This window comes from Papaver somniferum, chromosome 7, assembly GCF_003573695.1.
Source record: "Papaver somniferum cultivar HN1 chromosome 7, ASM357369v1, whole genome shotgun sequence".
Lineage (NCBI taxonomy): Eukaryota > Viridiplantae > Streptophyta > Magnoliopsida > Ranunculales > Papaveraceae > Papaver > Papaver somniferum.
The window spans coordinates 187,665,541-187,685,494 of NC_039364.1; the positions used below are offsets into that span (position 1 = coordinate 187,665,541).

General features: G+C 35.3%; 1 protein-coding gene across 2 annotated transcripts; it reads right to left on the minus strand.

Moving 5' to 3' along the window:
- Positions 1–1,166: 1,166 nt before the first annotated feature.
- Positions 1,167–5,732, minus strand: LOC113293222 (cytochrome b561 and DOMON domain-containing protein At3g61750-like). 2 transcript variants are annotated; one of them, XM_026541926.1, is made up of 7 exons: positions 5,402–5,732; positions 4,615–5,011; positions 3,587–3,885; positions 2,865–3,169; positions 2,697–2,773; positions 2,394–2,531; positions 1,167–1,339 (listed from the first exon to the last, which is right to left on the minus strand). In XM_026541926.1, the coding sequence occupies exons 1-4, from the start codon at positions 5,633–5,635 to the stop codon at positions 2,894–2,896; spliced, it is 1,206 nt and encodes a 401-aa protein (XP_026397711.1). In that variant the 5' UTR covers positions 5,636–5,732; the 3' UTR covers positions 1,167–1,339; positions 2,394–2,531; positions 2,697–2,773; positions 2,865–2,893. The 2 variants fall into 2 exon arrangements, with proteins under 2 accessions (XP_026397711.1, XP_026397710.1); XM_026541925.1 differs by lacking the exon at positions 1,167–1,339 and having other exon boundaries at positions 2,115–2,531.
- Positions 5,733–19,954: the final 14,222 nt, after the last annotated feature.

A 19,954-nucleotide genomic window follows, 5' to 3' on the forward strand; every position in this document is an offset into this window, starting at 1 on the left:
CAATTAAACATGCCTTGAATCACTGCAATACAATGCTTGTGTACAAATCTGTACACACAACTGAAATGAAACAACTCCATAACACATATAACATGCCATGAATCACATATAACATGCCATTAACCATAAAACCACTATCACACTCACATTACAGGACATGTAGGTGTACAAATCTGTACAGACCAGCAATAATTCTCACAAAAATTGATAAAAAAACACACATATCATGACATCAAACACTGCAACAACATAGCGGTGTACAAATCTGTACACATGTACAACAATTCTCACAAAAATTGGTAAAAAACACACATATCATGACATCAAACACTGCAACAACATAGCGGTGTACAAATCTGTACACACCAGCAACAATTCTCACAAAAATTGCTTAAAAAATAGACAGAAATGGAAATGAAACACTGCAACAACATAGCGGTGTACAGATCTGTACACATGTACAAGAAATCTCATAAAAATTGCTCAAAAACAGACAGAACTGGACTTGAATTGTTACCTTTTTTTCTCTTAACAGATGTTGAAGGCTTTGGAGGATTTGAAGTCTTTTTTGGAGGATTTGAAGTCTTTGATTTCTTCTTAACTGGTGATGTATTTGAAGTTTCTGGTATTGAATCTGATGTTGAATCTTCTAATTATCTCTTCGATCTCGTTTTTGGTCCTGTTGATTTCCTAATTTCTTCTGCTGGAACTGATGAGTTGGGATGAAATTGGGGTTGAATCTTTTAATGCTGACTTTGATCTTGTCGTTGGTGATGCTGATTTTTGAATTTCTTCTACCGCAACAGATGGATTATCTTCTTCACTTGATGTTGAATCCACTGTTGGCGTGTTTGTCTTTGAAGCTACTTTGTTTCCTTTCAACATGATGTTACTGATTGTTCAACCATCTAGTTGTTTTGATTAGTAAGATTTTAGGGTTTTAGTCTGTAAATTTTCTAGAGTTTGTCTGCAAATTTTCTTCTGAAATTCTTTTTGCTTTTTTTTCTTTTGAAGTTTCTGATAAAGCAAAATGTTGCAGTTATTGAATTTGTCCGTTACGTCGCAATTTTAATCAGTTTTTAATTCAAGGCTAACGTGTCGCAACCACGTTCATTGTGTCAGTTACAAAACTGATTCAATTCATTGCACGTGTGCTTTATTAAAAGCGTGCCAAGGATTGCAACGTCTTTATACAATTCTTGGATTAAATTGTCCCTAATCAACTAGGTCTGGACTAAAGCGTACTATTATGGACGGTTTTGAACTGAACCGTTTTTTTCCCATTTTACATATCCGTCGTTCCGGTTACACTCGAATATGAATTCTTCTCCGATTCCAACTGAAAAAACAAAAATCAACTCTTCAAATTCACATGTAGTGTTGATCAATTTCGTCAATAATATTTCACTAAATAATCGGTTTTTTTGACAGGTATAGTGGTTAGAGCCAAAACAAAATGGTCATTTAGGTTGGAGCCTAAACGAACAAGTCAAGTTGCGAGTTGTGACAATGTATTCAATAAAGAATCATAATTCGAAAGAAAAAAATATCCCATCCAGAAAGCTGAAAGCTCTAGTGAGTCCATATGCATTCACTTTCTAGGTAAAGATCTAGGAGATGACATGTGTCTTGGGTACAAGAATGTGGACCAAGTTCCACTCATTATTGGTTTCTAAAATTGAATAACGATACAAACATGGCCTAGGAGGAATTCTTTGGGACCTTATTACCTTTTGAAGGATGTAGAAACTTTCTTGTCCATTTTTATGGAATGAAATGAAATAATGACAACTGAAACCGAGAAAGCAACCTTGCCATTTAACGGAAAAGTAATTCAATGTAGATAGAAAATGTTTTGCGGTCTGAATTTCTTCATCCCAATTCACCAAAGTTATCAACCCTAAAATGGGTTGTCAAATAGGAAGCTAAATTAGGAAAAATGAATTACATCTCGCACTGTTAAAGTAAGGCTTGGTTGGTGCACATCCAACCATTAAATTTTTTTTCTTTTGCTTCTTTTTCTTTTGAATTGGCAACCATTATCCAGATGGTACTGTAATACGTGCAACATTGTGTCAAGCATAAATGTGCAAGTGTGGTGTTCAAAATAAAAGTTAGTTGTGGAAACAAGTATAAAAGCAAAATAGTGTAATCACAACAATCTTTTATCTCCTAAAATGCCGTCTAATTTTTCTCACGCCTAAAGTTGGTCTGTACAAAGCATGATGGATACAGATTCATTTTGCAAATCATTTTACAAATAAACAGCTTGGATTTCATCTAACGCTGCATTAAATGAATATTTTCCCTGTTTCTTTCATATTGAATTATGGAATTACATCTAAATGAGGCAAAATAGCACCGGCCCATTTTGAAGAGATTATATGACGTACCAGAGTTTGTTCTGCCATTGTGCTACCTTGAAATTAGATCCAATATTGAAAAGCTTTATAGGACTGCTTTAGAGGAGGGTCATTATATATCATGCCATGAAAAAGATGAAGTGCTTTCTAATATAAACCACAATCATCCTGCAGCCAAACAAAACCAAATATATTAGCTGTTCTTCTAAGGTACTCATACTATACAACACACCAATGCCATGAAAAAGATGAATAGAATTTAAGACCCATATACAGCAAGTGATCAATTTTAATGTTTTTGTCAATTCAGTTACAAATGTACAGTAAAAGTACCCCTTCAAGACGACTCGACTTTCTTACGAACATCTTGCAAGTTGTTTAAGATACAGAAAGCAGATTCACGAACTTCCCTGATTCAGTATATTTGTCAAAACCAAAACTTAAAAACAAAGAATAATAAAATGAGAACTTAGCTTAGGTCGAGAGAGGAAAGATTCAGACCATCTGATTTTGTGCATCTTAATGAAGCCTTAGCGGTTCAAGTTCGTTTTGAAAGCTGGAGAACGTACTTTGACAGGCTTTCCCAACCATGAAAGTGCTTCTAAAATGACAACAGTAACGAGAATGACAGCAAGAAGAACCCCATAGCCAACTTTCCAAGGAGTGCTTGAGCCTCCAATTTGAAGCCCAATAACAATGTTTAAAGCTCCCAAGAAGAGAGCAGTTCTCCCCACCAATGCGTGATAACAATTCCAATACCAGCGCATTTTCGAGTCTAGGCTTGGCCTTTTCACGGATGCCAAAACCTAACAGACTCAGGTAAGAAACACAATTAGATTGAAGTACATTTGCAACGATAGATCATGATTCAAAACGGCCATACTTTTATCTGGATTTACTTGAATATTTACCATCAAAAAGCATCTGGATTTAGTTTGAATATTTACAATGAAAAAACATTACAAAAGTAAACACTTCTTTGGGTTTTTTAATACCTATACTGTCTAAAAAAACTATCAAGTTACTACCTAAACTCATGAAGAATGCTGCATATCTAAATGCGGCAAAACACATCATCATCGCCTTGTCAATAAGTGCATAAGCTGATTCACTGTAGATAAATTAATCAACCATCTACGGTAAATAAGGACCCAGAACAAGGGTTATTGGAAACAGTAATTGCTAGACGAATTTAACTTGCGGGAAAGAGAGAACTAACTAACCTGTAAAATGCATAAGACTAGGGTTAAATATCCGAATGCTCTATGCAACCAGATATCTGGTTCATCTTCTCTATAAAGCAGCTCACCAGCCAACATGGTGACAAGCACAAAAATAGATCCCATGGATTGAATTGAGGCATGAAGATAATACCATAATGGATCATGATGCCTAAAATATCTAGAGATGATAGCTCCGGCTGGAAGGAGTGCTCCCCATCCAAAGATACTGGATATTCTGTGGCTGTTCTTAAATGTCATAACACTGTCCTGGAGATTCTGAACTGCGTCAGAGAAAGAACCTGCAGGAGACTAGGTTAATACCTGCACACCTCTGTAAACAGTAGAGAAGAGAATTAATAATGTTCCATATCTTAATGCCGTTTGTTTTGGAGTTTTAAACTGGATTTTGTTTGACATAACAAAGGCTGATAAATTGAACGAATAAATGCAACATGCCTGGATGCCTAATAGAAAGTTCATAATAAAAGTTACATGAATATACACTGTCTCCAAATAAAGAGCATTAGATATCTCTAACAAAATTACCAAGTAACATCTATGGTTTTAAACTAGGTCAGCGTCAGATAAAGTGGATGGGCCAAAGACTGAGAAAAATCATCAGAACATCATATCTTATAAGAAACTCAATGTTCTAGAAGAATAGGCATAATGTAATGTCCTCAATTAACTTCATAATATAAATTATCGGTCACTTCAAGATCAGCTAACCCAATCGATCTTTCAACAAAAAGATTCCTGGCCTGCTTATTATTCGAAGCACTCACGCAAGTCCAGAGTGGTGCTAGGAACTATATTATCCATTACATGCAAAGTGTTTCAGTTTAGATGTTAGTACATTGTAGCATCAGATTTAGCGAATACCAACACTGCACGGAGCTAACTAAAACATTCACTAAAGGAATGTGCTAATAGACCTGTTAATATAAGATGCAAGGATCACAACAAAAGATTAAGATATGCGGTGTATGCTATAACTTTTACCACAGTAGTTAGAGAAACATAGCAACCTTGACTGAAGTCGAATGTAATGGTTGTCCTTTCAATATGTTCTTTTAGGCGGTCGTCGACGGGGGTTTTGTCCGAATATGCTAATAATATGAATTGGTGAGATTTACGTGAACCAAAGTGCATCTGAAATGCCAAGTAAATGGTGGATCTGTAAAGAACAACAGCAGGCTTAACATGGGTGAGGTTTAAATCACCCTGGTCTGGTTTGACCATAAGTTCCAAAGCTTCTTCCAGGTAGTACTGTTTGATACTAGCTTTGTTATGTTCACCAATCCAACCTACCATAGCACTTGAACCAGCCATGACACCTGTCGGCGAAAAACCCATTGCAACCCATCCGTGGGTATATGCTGCTGATACTATGACGGTCAAGATATGGTCTTCACTTTTAAAGTACTGCAATATAAATCATTGAGATATCAGGAAAACAATTGAAATGGTATAAACCACAAAATGTTTCATAATTCTTGTTCTCTCGGTAGGAAAAGGGCGTTATACTGAAAATATTGAAATGGTACAACCAATTCTAACCAAAACTGAAAATGTTGTTTTCTCAGTTCACAACAAAACCACAACTTAATATGTTTCTATACTGCAGAAGGATAAAAACAATTGGATTTTAGTTTATCATTCTCTTCCTAGAAAAAGAAAAAAAAAAAAACTAATCAAATAAAATTATCAACGAAACAGGTAATGAAACCCTATACAATTCCAAGAGATCGACGCTGAACATGTTTTAATTCCAAATAAAAAAAAAACGTACAGATAAAGAAAACAAAAACTTACCCTCAAAGTGAAAGGACTCCAAAGATCCGCACAGGTCATATTAGTAAAATGCTTATAACGTGAGGGAAGAAATCGAGACAAATTCCGGTTACAATTACAACAATCATGAGCATCTTCATCATCATACTCAGCAACAACTGGGGAAAGTTTTTGTTCCCATACAAGAATTAGGGCAACAACAAAAACTAAGAGAAATCTCAGATATGAGATCTTTTTAGGGTTTGATTTCTCCATTGTTGTTGCTGTGTAATCGAAGCATAACTGTCGATGATGATTATTGTCGATCTGAGGTTTTGAGATTCCGTCAATGATTCTACGGTGCTGGTACCTAATGACGATCATTGTTTGTTTCCCGCCAATTTCTGTTGTGCCAAATCACGACACTCTTTTTCTTGCCTAAACTTAGACATGCGTTACGTGGGTTCAATTAACCTCCGTTTACATTCTAGTCAACAGAAATTAAATTCTATGATTCGCTGTATTGACAGGTTCAAACTAGGGGTGTCAACGGGTCCGGGTCCTCCCGGGTATCACTAGACCCGGACCCTACTTATAAAGGTCGGGTCCGGTTCCGGGTCCGGTTCCTAAACTTGTGGACCCAGAACCGGACCCGTTTAAATACCCGGGTACCCGTCGGTTCCGGGTACCCATTGGGCTAAAGAAAACTATTTAAAAAATCTCAAAAACTTAATATATTTCTCTTTTTAGCTTGGATTTAAGTAATTTTTATAAAAAATTATTATTATTTCTTATGAATGTACTAGATAAAGATTAAATGTAAGAGAAAAAATTTAAATGAGTAAAATATCAAAGCTAAAACTAGAAAAAATACTTATAATTTTGCTAAAAACATGAATAAACGGGTACCCGATACTCGCGGGTACCCAATGGGTATTACCCGTTTGGACCCGTTTAGATTCGGGTCCAATCGGGTAATTACCCGCCGGGTCCTAAGTAGCTAATGGGTCCAACTTTAGGACCCGGTACCGGACCCTAATATACCGGGTCCGGATCCGGGTAATGGGTACTCATTGACAGCCCTAGTTCAAACTCCAAAACGAGCCGGTTTCTGTTAAATGTTAACGGTTGTTATTACTTTTGAGTTTTTCTTTGGAAAATTACTGTTCTGTTAAGATGCTCGCATAATGAATATCAACTCTGCAATCAGTTGTTAGAATCAATATGTGTTCAAATCGTTCATTTGGATAAATTGAAGCCCAATTGTTGGTGGGCGAATAGGTGTTCAAATCGTTCATTTGGATAAATTGAAGCCCAATTGTTGGTGGGCGAAGATGTTAAAAGGGAAATATTTCAAGAATAAATTTGTTTTTTTGCTAACTCCTCTTCACTGTGGAAGTGTATGATGAACCATAAATACCTTTGTTGGGAGGTTGGAGATTGCCCATTTATAAATATATGGACAGACCAATGGATACCAGACCTAGATATTATTCTAGATCAAATCTGTTCTGAAAGGAACATACGTTAACACTCGTATCAGATCTGATTAATCTTGATACGAACAAAGTAGTCGAAATCGTTCCTCGGTTCTACTCGGTTGGGGAGCTTGGAGCGAGGAGCAATACGTTCGGACTTGGAAATCGCCAAAACCCGGTCTAATACTCGGAATATATTTATTAATAATTTATATATTGTTGCTCATAAGTCATGATTTGTACCTAATTAAAACTAAAATTTTAACATTATCATGTAATTAGTATGTAATATTGTTATATTGAATGTATTTATCATGTATTTAGAGGTTTTCCTATTTTATAACTCCCATCTAAGGGTTATGAAAATTTTCTTTCTAATTTTAGTGCATGCAAGGCCAACTCGGAAAAATCGTTAACTCGTTTTGCTCTAGATTCGGCCCAAATCGGCAGCCTTAATCGATGAAAATCGGAAAGGCCTTGGAATCAGAAATCGCCTCGGTCATATAGCCTGTAGCGATTACTCGGCGAATAATCGGCCTTGGAGAGCGACTTTGACTACACTGGATACGAACGAGTAGAACTAAACCTTAATTATTGATTCTTTTCCTCATATTATTGCTCAATCTATACTGAATGTTTACATATTTGAATGATACCTTGGACCATGATAAACCTAGATGGAAGTTAACTAGGAATGATATATTAATTGTAAAATCTTTATATGATGGATCAAAGGGAAAACATACCTATGATGAGGAAATACAGAAATTCTGAGAGAAATTCTGGAAAACTAGCTTACCAAAAAGAGTTATATTATTTTTATGGAAGGGTCATAACAATGTTTTGCATATGAAACAAATTATAAGTTGTTATATGCCTGACATAGATAACCAATGTATTTTCTCTAACAATAGTATTGAATCCTTGCATCACATGTTTTTCGAGTGTTGGTTCGCAAATCAATATGGAATTTGCCATCAGTATTTCTTTCAATGAACATTACAATCTGTGGTTTGAAGGGAATAAAATTATAGCAGAGATATGCGCAATTAAATGTTGATTTATATGGAAATGAAGATGTACTAGAATTTTCAAGAAAAAAAATCATTTTTATCTATACAAACCTCTATTTATATTCAGAGATTTCTGCAATTTTGGTGCAAACATTCGAATACTGACTTAAATTGTAATGTTGCTTTAAGAGATAATAGGACTTTGATAACACTTGGTACTACTTTAAAAGCACCTGCTTTGAACTGCTATAAACTGAATTTTGATGTTGCTTGGATATCACCTACTTTGTGTGTTGCCTTTGGTCCAATTCTCTGAAATAATGCAGGAGAATGAACAAGAGCGAAGTCTGGAATATTCAAAGCTTCAACTCAAAAAAAAAAAAAAAACCGGAAGCTTTAACTCTTCTCCAGGGTGCTAAATGGATCAGAGAGAAAGGAATAGAAAATTGCTGGATGGAAGGAGACTGTGAGAGCATAATGAGGTTCATTGAACGGATGGATACCATGATATTTTGGCAAAATCAAGTAATAGTAACATGAGGAAGTGAAGATTTTAAAGGATTGTAACAACTTTTTGGGTTTTAAGTTTGCATATAGATCAGGAAACCGCGTACCAGACATTGTGGCTTTGAATGCTAGGAAGTCTTCTCTTTTCAATTCTTGGGAGGATGAGATGCCAAACTTTCTAAGTCAGGTTATGTTGTTAGATAAAATTAATACTAGTAAGGCTAAGTCCTATGATCTAGATTTGACTGATAGATTATTGCAGATTACACAAAAGTCTTGCCTATTCTTTAACACTATCTCTTTCTAGATATATCTCGCATTCCAACTAGTAGCGAGATAGTTTCGCTGAATGGTTCAACGTAGTGAAAATCAACTTTTGATGTTTGGTTCAACGCAAATTGATTTCTTTTTGATCCGACGGCTAAGATGGTTGTGCTATTCCGTTTAGCGCAACGTGTTGTTCCGTTTAGCGCATCATATTTCTACTTTTCGCTGTTCCATTCATAGCATCTACTTTCCGTTGTTCCATTCAACGGATCTAGGTGCTAGATTGAAATGACCAAATATAACCCACAAGACTTAGATGGGTATTCTAGCTGTCAGTCTAGATGCTAGATTTGAACACCATGTGACTTAGCCTAAGAGAAATGAAAGTAGCATAGCTATTGCAGTAGATAACACAGAGTCAAGTTTATTGTCTGATAATCATATTGGGGAAACTATTCCTCCATGATAGTATGACAACACTCCTGTCCTTTGATGTTTTGTTTTGTTTTTATTTTCTTTTCTTTAATTTCTTTTCTTCTAGGTCAAGTTTTTATTTGGTTTGGCTTGGTAATACATTTCACTTTTACTTGGCAAAAAAAAAAAAATCTTTTTGGCATGAACAATTTCCGGTAACTATCTCCACAAATACTGGCCTCTCACAATTTAAGTGGTTGTGAATCGTGATGGTGCAACTTAGCTTGAACATATGCTTGGTAATGCAATAAAAAAACTATCTCTAACAATATGTATAATTAAGCTAATATTTACTATATGAAACTCCGGTAGTATTCCCCCTTTCTCTTTTTATACCACTTTTAGTGGCACATATTTTTCCAGTTACATGGACTATTTGTTCTAAAAGTATCAAGTGTACTTGTAACTTGTTAGGAACTTTTTATGTGTCTACGTCCTCTTTGATCCCCGCACATAAATCACCTTATATCCGTGTATTGGAAAGATATACAAGGCTCCCCCGTTATGTCATTAATACGTTATAACCCCAGAGACATACAAGTGATAAACACCCAACTTGAAATAACACGCTTACCAGATATCAATCAATCATGCCCTCCGAAAGCTTCACCAAATACCATAGGCTTTCAACCAATTTGATGGTCTACCTAGTGTTAAGTAACTTAAATTTTCAACTGCATTACCAGTCTACCTAAGTAACACAACTTTTAGAATTATAACCTCATGCCAAGGTTCTTAATTGAATCACAACTCTCAAGTCACCAAAGTAATTCTTGGAGTTTTTCCCAAACTAGGTCTATAGCTTCGACATCAAAAATCTTAAGGACTGTGATAAAAAAATTCCTCCTTGATTGACATATGATCTTGAGGTTTTCTATGGAATTTTCTTACATAACGTTTATATCTCGATCTTCAATAAAGGAGTATTCATGAAAAAGCGGGGGTCTAACAACCACACCCAATATTTCGCTTAGCAATCGGTATGGATTAACTCCAATATACTTTCAAGAGAATCAACTAGACAGTCAGACTCAATCTTAAGAAAAGTATATCCAAGAGTTATATCTCTATTTCTCAATTCAATCCGCAATCAAACAAATAGGAATTTGCGACCCCGATTGAATATAATAAATAACTTGGACGGTATCAAAAACCAATATCCAAGTGTCAATCAATTTAATCAACAACCAAAGGTTGGATTCACAATTGATTGAACTTACGCACAACCTGTGATATTTCAGTTATATAAACAAATATAATACATAAAAGAAATAACACAGATATCAGAAGTTTTGTTAATGAGGAAACCGCAAATGCAGAAAAACCCCGGGACCTAGTCTAAATTTGAACACCACACTGTATTAAGTCGCTACATACACTAGCCTACTCCAAGTTAACTTCGGACTGGAATGTAGTTGAGCTCTAACCAATGTCACATTGATCAAGGTACAGTCGCGATCTTTACGCCTCTAGAACCACGCCGGAATCTGCGCACTTGATTCCCTTAGCTCATCTCACCCACGACATAGAGTTGCTACAACCCAAAGTCGAAGACTTGATAAACCAATATGTCTCACACAGAAAAGTCTATTGAATAGATAAATATGTCTCCCACAGATAAACCTACGAGTTTTGTTCAGTCTTTTGATAAATCAAGGTGAACAAGAACCAATTGATATACCGGACTTATATTCCCGAAGAACAACCTAAAAAAATCAATCACCTCACAATAATCTTAATCGTATGGTAGCGAAACAAGATATTGTGGAATCACAAACTATGAGACGAAGATTTTTGTGACTACTTTTTATCTTGCCTATCGGAGATTAAATCTCGAGCAAATCTTAGAGAAGATAGTACTCAATCACGATTGGGAACAACAAGAATAGAACACGCAACTACAAAGAAAATAATTGGTCTGGCTTCACAATCCCAATGAAGTCTTCAAGTCGTTAACCTACAGGGTTTCGTGAAAAACCTAAGGTTAAAGGAGAATCGACTCTAGTCGCAACTAGTATCACACAGGAGGTGTGGGGATTAGATTTCCCGGTTGCTAGAGTTCTCCTTTATATAGTCTTCAAATCAGGGTTTGCAATCAATGTTACCTTGGTAATAACGCATTCAACATTCATCGTTATATGAAAACCTGATTAGACTCAAGCTAATATCTTTCAATCGTAAGATCGAACTTAGCTTATTACATACAAATGAAAATTGTTTTCATTTAGATATGAGTAACCGTACCAAAACGTGTACACCTTTGTTGGCTCAACAATAGTTAACCGAAATTAGCCATATGAACACTTTTATATCAACCTCATTCATCTTAACCATACTAGTTCAAATGACTCAAATGAAACTAGTTGTAGAGTTGTTCAGTTGTTTATATTCTCATAGAAGTATACAAGACACAATTGAAGCAAAATCGATTTTGATTCACTCGAATCAAGTCACGAACATTACAGCCACGGTTTGCAAAAGATTGCATTTCTTATTATATAAATGTATTAGTTCATGAACAAATTGATTTTAGAACCTAACTTACTCGGGTATGCATACGTGTACGCATACCTAAGTACCCGGACTAAGTTTGGGTTCGCCAGTATGCGAACGGGTACGCATACCTTCCAAACTCAGCAGAAATTCCCGGACCTGAACCTCACGCCAGTACGCGTACGTACAAGGTTCCCGGACTTTCACTAAACCAACCAGTACGCATACGGGTATGCATACTATGGTTCCCGGACTTGGACTACATATACGCAAGTACGTATACTATGCTTATATCCAATTGTTCTAAATTCTCATTTCAACCATAAAAACATTCTTGGAAGATGACAATAGTTGTCTCACACAAACTATTAGCTTCAAAGCAATTTTCAAGTGATTGAATGATCAATACGAAACATTACGAGTCTACATCAAATGACTGTCTCACACAAATCATGTAATAGTGGGACGAAGGTAGTACTATTAGTACTAATAGTGGGACGGAGGTAGTACTATTTTATTTTATTTTGAGCAAAGAAGGGGAATTTTTTTTTGAAAGGATAAAAAAAAAACATAGTACAACTGACTGACTGAAAGAGCAAATAAAAAGCCTAAGACAAAAAACCTAGTTCTTGCTTTCAGCTGCTAAGATACTAGCAATTACATTTGGAGGTTCTTCTAACTTAGTTTTTACTATTCTTAAAAAGCCAAAAGTTGTTGTCTCTATGCACAAGACATACATCAGTTGAAACTTATATATGCCGTAAACTATTATTTACCATTTTTATTCTCCATATCTGCAAATAGTGATCTAAAATATACTAACCTGTCCCGTTGATCATTCTTCACTTTAGTTTACCCTGATGAACTCATCTGCCATACTGAAAACCTTCATTTATGTTAGGTATGTTTCATAACTCATAGGAACATATTGTTTTTCAGAACTCAGAAAAAAAAATCCCATTGAGGAATTTTATCAAATAACTATGGTTCTGACCGAAATTTCAAATTTTCAATCAACTTCTGACGCCGTAAGACTACCGACCGTACCATTCCTATCAATTAAATCATAAATAACCACAAACACATTGCAATTTTCATGGAATAAAAAAACAGAACAAAAATTTGAATTGATAATGGTTTTCAACAGAGGGAGAGAGATAGAGTACCTGATGGGATAATGGAATAAGAAGAACCTCCTTAAACAAAAACAAAAAACATTAATCAATTCTATGATGAAAATTTGTGTCATTGATGACGTAGTTTTTACTGTGGTAAGAAAGAATTCGATTCTCGGACTTTTTTTTTCAAGATTTGGTCTAAGATAATTAAAGAAAATACTAAAGAAAAACTAAATTTGATTTATGTTTACCGAGGAGAGACGAATCTAGGGTTTTGGATTCCACTACTTCTTATGGTTGTAAACTCAATAATATTAACTTTGACAAAATACTCCTAATTTACTCAAGGAAATTTCGAACCCAATCTCATGCCTTGGAGGATAAAAAGTTTCTTTTAATGACTCTCGTCGTTAATCTAAAGCCTAATTTCCTTCGCTTATAAAAGATCGGTAGCTTAAAAACTACCCAAAACAATTATAATGAAGCATATAAAGAAGAGAAAAAATTTTAAGCAATTAAAGGCAATAAATGGAGTAAATATGTCAAAGAAAATAATGACTAAGAATTACTCATAGAAAAATAGCTTATTCCAAAACCCTACAAAATGTGTTTAGCTACTCATGAATCGAAATATGGAGAAATTTTGATTATTCATTGTATTCAAAAAGAGTAAAAATTGCTTAAAATGATTCTGCAATCGCTAAAGGACTTTAGCGACTGAATTGAGTTGTTCAACTACTAACGAAGCACAGTTGCAAGATGTCTCTCGCTACTGATCATACAACAATATAAAGCTTATGTCGTTGTAAAAATGACTTTTTCTGTGACTGACTTGAGCGTACCTTTGTTCTTCGTGTTCTTGAGTTGCTGCAGCAGAAAACTTTGTCTGCAACTCGTGATTTCTCGTTTCCTAGCTCTCTATTTTCTCCCAGACTCTCCGTGTAACTTCTATGTGACCCCAACACCCTATTTATACCTCGCAGCAGCATCAAATCTCCATAATAACTCTACTTGATCTTCTTTCCTTATTTTACAAAACACGGGAATAACCTTCTTCTTTTTTTCCTCTTCCACGCTTCTGTTTGTGTCAAACTCCTCCCAAGCAAGCTAAACATATTCTAGACAAAGTCAGACTCTTGAAAACACATGCAATCCTTCCAAATATAACCCGAAATCTCGAGAATATCTCCACCGTATATATCCTTTCTTGTTTTTACTTCAAAATCATGTGAACAACCCTATTTTTTCTGATTCCAACACACTTATCAACACTGTTTTGATGTAACAAGCTGGTGCATATTCAATTGATTAAATTTCGTTAAAACCCTTCAAAAATACGATATAAAATACGCAGGTGACAAATTTTCAAACAAGATTTTCCCGCCAAAAAATGTTTTGATAAATCTAGACATTCCAGCCAACTCTACACGAATCCAAGACCAGTACCAGCCCTGTTTAGCCTAGTAGAGCAAACCCAAAAAGTTTCAGCGATTTAGTCTAACTCAAATACCTCTAGTTCTCAAACCCTAATTCTATTTCTTTAAAAAACAGATTTCCCGCCAAAAATCCAAATTCAAAAGGTTGAAGATGACCGCCCCTTAACCGCAAATAGGGGTAGGTGCGAATAGAAATTTATGGGGTATAAATAGTAATTTTGGGTTGTAAATAGCAAAAACTCATGGTTTCCTTTATCAACTCCTCCAGGTGCCGTTAACATATTTTCGGGGTGCCCTTATCCAAAGTTGGGGTGCCTTCACTAGTTTGTGGGCGCCTTTAGTAATTATTCGAGCTGATTTCTCCAAAAATACTTACACACATAAAACACCATAATAAGTGCAAAACTGAGCACTAACAATATAAAATTGAGGACAATTCAGACATATAAATGTCTATCATCTAGCAATCATAATATTTTTTCTATTTTGTTGGTACCTGAGATTTCTACGGAGAAAGAAATATGAATCCTGAAGTAGTAAGTAGAAGAGATGGTACTTATAAACATTCCTAGGTTTATTAATGGAATCTGTTACACTATTCCTAGGTAGGAAAAAGGCAGAACGAGTATATTGGAGATACCATGATCATGCTTTTTTGGTGTTCGAAAATTACATGAGATTTCGGTATCCTCATCCATGATTAGAATATGTACAACACAAACACAAAATAACCGTGTTTATAGGCATAACCGAAACTAGGTTGGGTCATCTGGGTTCTTAAACAAGCTCAAGTACTTTCAAGCTGTAACCTAATACGGTTTCACCAGAGGAAACCTAGGTTATAAAAGACGACTCTAGATTTGCAGTGTCGGGGATTAAGAAATCCATATGCAAGAGTCTCTTTTTGTAGATTTTCAAGGATGTGGGTATCTTTGAAGCTAAGGTTGCTTAGAATCCAAAGTAATACTTTCCCAATTTAGATGAAATTTCAAGTTAGGAACTCATGCAAGCATGTGAAAAGTTTGCCTTGAATTACTCAGGAGAATATGTACTATGGTCCAGATAGTTCATGAATTCCAAGTAAGATCGTGACCTTCCAACCAATAATGGTTTTCAAGAACACTCAAGACGAAACAATAATTCACAAGCCTATTAAATTTTTATGAATAAATTTATCTTAAAAATTATTAGAGAACTGCTCGGTCGAACTCGCAATCGTTGCTATCTCAAGCTTGTTTGTCAAGTTTAGTTACCAAAACTATAAGTCTTGATTTCTAGTCTACTTACAACTAAGTCTCGGATTAGGATAGAAAGTATAGTTGAGCATTAGACTTCACGGCGTTCATCGATTGAAGACGAAGAACTACTAAGGGGAGCTTGTGGAAATTCATCAACAAAAGGTATGTGGAGACTTGAACTCATCTATCACTCAAAAGTCTATCTACTCTATCTCTTATTTGAGACAAAAGTCGTATAGTTATATAGACTTCAATTATGCACATTTGATATGTCGAGCTGAGTTTAACTCGCTTGCATATTTCTCGAAATATGTGTTGGTATGATTTTGCTTTAACCAAGTTCATCTTATATTCTTGACGAAAGTCAAAAGATGATCATGTGAAAATCGCCTTGTAATCTTACATGATTTGTGTGAGACAGTCATTTGATGTAGACTCGTAATGTTTCGTATTGATCATTCAATCACTTGAAAATTGCTTTGAAGCTAATAGTTTATGTGAGACAGCTATTGTCATCTTCCAAGAATGTTTTTATGGTTGAAATGAGAATTTAGAACAATTGGATATAAGCATAGTATACGTACTTGCATATATGTAGTCCAAGTCCGGGAACCATAGTATGCATACCCGTATGCGTACTGGTTGGTTTAGTGAAAGTCCGAGAACCTTGTACGTATGCGTACTGGCGTGAGGTTCAGGTCCGGGAATTTCTGCTGAGTTTGGAAGGTATGCGTACCCGTTCGCATACTGGCGAACCCAAACTTAGTCCGGGTACTTAGGTATGCGTACACGTATGCATACCCGAGTAAGTTAGGTTCTAAAATCGATTTGTTCATGAACTAATACATTTATATAATAAGAAATGCAATCTTTTGCAAACCGTGGCTATAATGTTCATGACTTGATTCGAGTGAATCAAAATCGATTTTGCTTCAATTGTGTCTTGTATACTTCTATGAGAATATAAACAACTGAGACAGTCATTTGTGTGTAATAAGCTAAGTTCGATCTTACGGTTGAAAGATATTAGCTTGAGTCTAATCAGGTTTTCATCTAACAGTGAATATTGAATGTGTTATTACCAAGGTAACATTGATTGCAAACCCTGATTTGAAGACTATATAAAGTAGAACTCTAGTAACTGGGAAATCTAATCCTCACACCTCATGTGTGATACTAGTTGCGACTAGAGTCGATTCTCCTTTAACGTTAGGTTTTTCACGAAACCCTGTAGGTTAACGACTTGAAGACTTCATTGGGATTGTGAAGCCAGACCCAATTATTTTCTTTGTAGTTGCGTGTTCTATTCTTTTTGTTCCCAATCGTGATTGAGTACTATCTTCTCTAAGATTTGCTCGAGATTTAATCTCCGATAGGCAAGATAAAAAGTAGTCACAAAAATATTGGTCTCATCGTTTGTGATTCCACAATATCTTGTTTCGCTACCATACGATTAAGATTATTGTGAGGTGATTGATTTTTTTAGGTTGTTCTTCGGGAATATAAGTCCGGTATATCAATTGGTTCTTGTTCACCTTGATTTATCAAAAGACTGAACAAAACTCATAGGTTTATCTGTGGGAGACAGATTTATCTATTCAATAGACTTTTCTGTGTGAGACAGATTGGTTTATCAAGTCTTCGACTTTGGGTCGTAGCAACTCTAAGTTGTGGGTGAGATGAGCTAAGGGAATAAAGTGCGCAGATTCCGGTGTGGTTCTAGAGGCGTAAAGATCGCGACTGTACCTTGATCAGTATGACATTAGTTAGGGCTCAACTACATTCTAGTCCGAAGTTAACTTGGAGTAGGCTAGTGTATGTAGCGGCTTAATACAGTGTGGTGTTCAAATTTGGACTAGGTCCCGGGGTTTTTCTGCATTTGCGGTTTCCTCGTTAACAAAACTTCTGATGTCTGTGTTATTTCTTTTTTGTATTATATTTGCTTATATAACTTAAATATCACAGGTTGCGCGTAAGTTCAATCAATTGTGAATCCAGCCTTTGGTTGTTGATTAAATTGATTGACACTTGAATATTGGTTTTTGATACCGTCCAAGTTATTTATTATATTCAATCGGGCTCACAAATTCCTATTTGTTTGATTGCGGATTGAATTGAGAAATAGAGATATAAATCTTTGATATACTTTTCTTAAGATTGAGCATGACTGTCTAGTTGATTCTCTTGGAAGTATATTGGAGTTAGTCCATACAGATTGCTAAGCGAAATATTGGGAGTGGTTGTTAGACCCCCGCTTTTTCACAAATGTTTATATGGAAAAAAATGTAACGATGCCTCGATAATTAGTGAAATGACGAGTGTACCGAATACACCATAATATTTTTGTATCAACCTATTACAGACACACCTTTGATAGATACATTTTTGTGTCTAAATTGTTCTCAATTGCCTGTATTGTTAGTGCTTGACGTTGTACTTATTATGGTGTTTTATGTGTGTGTAGGTATTTTTGGTAAACAAATATTTTTTATAAAAATAGGTCTGAAAAATTAGTAAAGGCACCCGCAATTACTCGGGGCACCCTCATTGTTAAGGGCACCCCAGGACCAGATAGGGGCACCCTTTCTTCTCCGTTTGAAATATCTGTTGGTGGGAAAATGAGTTTGAACCTGCATGATTTTTGGAAAAAATTTGGGCGTGATTTTCTCGTACTTTCTCGTTGGATTGGATTGGTACTGAATGCTTACGATTAAACAGGGAAGGTAAAGGGATTTCTTCGCGTATAAACAAAAAGAATAGCATTGATTCTCATCGAAACAGGAAAAGAAATATTCTCGAGATTTTTTATTTTGGAAGATTGGCATCTGTCTTTACAGAGTTTAACTCAATCTACAACAAGTTTCCAAAGTTATGGAGTGTGCAAGCTGCAATTAAACGCGTGCAGAGAAGGAAAAGAGAAATAATTCCCGAAACATGGAAGAAAATGTACAAAAAATATTGCGAGATTATGTGGATTTATTACCAAGATTTCTTGAGCCTGTGATGTATATAAGGGGTTGTTGGGGTCTACAGAATCTACACTGAGAGTTTGAAAGAGAACAAAGAGCTAAATTGAGAGTTGCAGAGAAAGTTTACTGCTGCTGTTGAGGAGGAACACAAAGGACATTGTATTGTCCATAACAGTTGCAGAAACCGTGGTCTAATCAACCACAGAAAAAGACAATCTTTTATTTACTCAGTTGCAATAGATTTTTAGTATCTGAACTGTGTTGGTCGCGGAATATCTTCTGGAATTGTAAACTTTTGTAAGCAAATTTAAAACTTTTTGAATATAATGTTTAATCAATTTTCTTCCAGTTTTCTTTTTATGAGCAACTAAATTATTTTCTAGGTTTGAGGAGGAAACTGCTTAGGTAAATTTTGGTATTTAATTTTCTCATAAAAAATATTACTCTTTAATTAAGATTTTAATGATTAATAATTTCTCTTATAAAATGGCTTCATAATAATTGTTTTGTGTAGTTTTTAAGCTATCGATATTTTATAAGCGAAGGAAATTAGACTTTTGTGCGACTTAAGTCTAGTTATTATTTGAAAACGTTGGGTACCCAAAATACACCACAAACTTTTTCTTAGGGAATCTTTATGGAAAAACTCAATATTCAATTCTGAGGGTTCAACTTAATGAAACTCAATCAAGAAATAATATCTAGAGTTATATCTCTAACTCTCAAATCAGGACGTTTACAGACACAAGTCCGTGAACCTGATTTCCGGGTGAGAATACTTGGGTGATTCCAAAGATCAATATCCCAAGTAATCAATCAAGTCGTATCCAACAAACACGGTAGGATGTATTTACTGTGATTGATTAACGCAAAACATGTGATATTTCAATTATAAGGATAAACAATATAATGCAGGAAAAAAAATAACACAACTTGAAGTTTTGTTAACGAGGAAACCGCAAATGCAGAAAAACCCCGGCACCTAGTCCAGATTGAACACCAAACTATATTAAGACGCTACAGACACTAACCTACTACCAATTAACTTCGGACTGGAATGTAGTTGAGACCGAATTAAACCCTCCCAGCAATTCATTTACAGTCGCTTTGGAAGATCCTAGTTGCTTGAAGTTCCCCTTTTATAGACATTCAAAACATAGGTTGCTTTAGGGTTAAGCTAATATAGATTTGGAACTAAGCAATCAATATCCCCCATTGGATGAATCTTCAAACTGATTTACATAAACAAGATATACACTCTGGTTAGGTGAAACCGTAACCGAACCGTGTATAAAGACTATGTTCAAGGTGGTTATCCGAAACTAGCCGATTTGAACTTTTAAGCTTAATATTCATTTTCATAAACACTTAAGGCTTTAACCTTGAGTCACAATCATGTGATCAAACAAGTCTATAGTGTTTTTAAAGATTTGATCAAATGCTAATTATTTCATAGAAATAACTTTATTGCATTTGAAAATAATTGACATGGTTAGTAGATGTACAAAGTACAAATACCATAGCCGTTCATGAGTCAGGTCAGTCACAACATGTGTATCGGTTTGTATACTATTAAGCACAACCAAGTTATGGAGTTCACAG

Excerpts from the sequence above, each read along its gene's own strand:
- LOC113293222 (XM_026541926.1), bottom strand. The coding sequence starts at position 5,635 with ATGGAGAAATCAAACCCTAAAAAGATCTCATATCTGAGATTTCTCTTA. Across the intron at positions 3,886-4,614 it reads TACATTCGACTTCAGTCAAG|GTTCTTTCTCTGACGCAGTT; the intron begins GTTGCTATGTTT and ends AGTCTCCTGCAG. Across the intron at positions 3,170-3,586 it reads TAGTCTTATGCATTTTACAG|GTTTTGGCATCCGTGAAAAG; the intron begins GTTAGTTAGTTC and ends TGAGTCTGTTAG.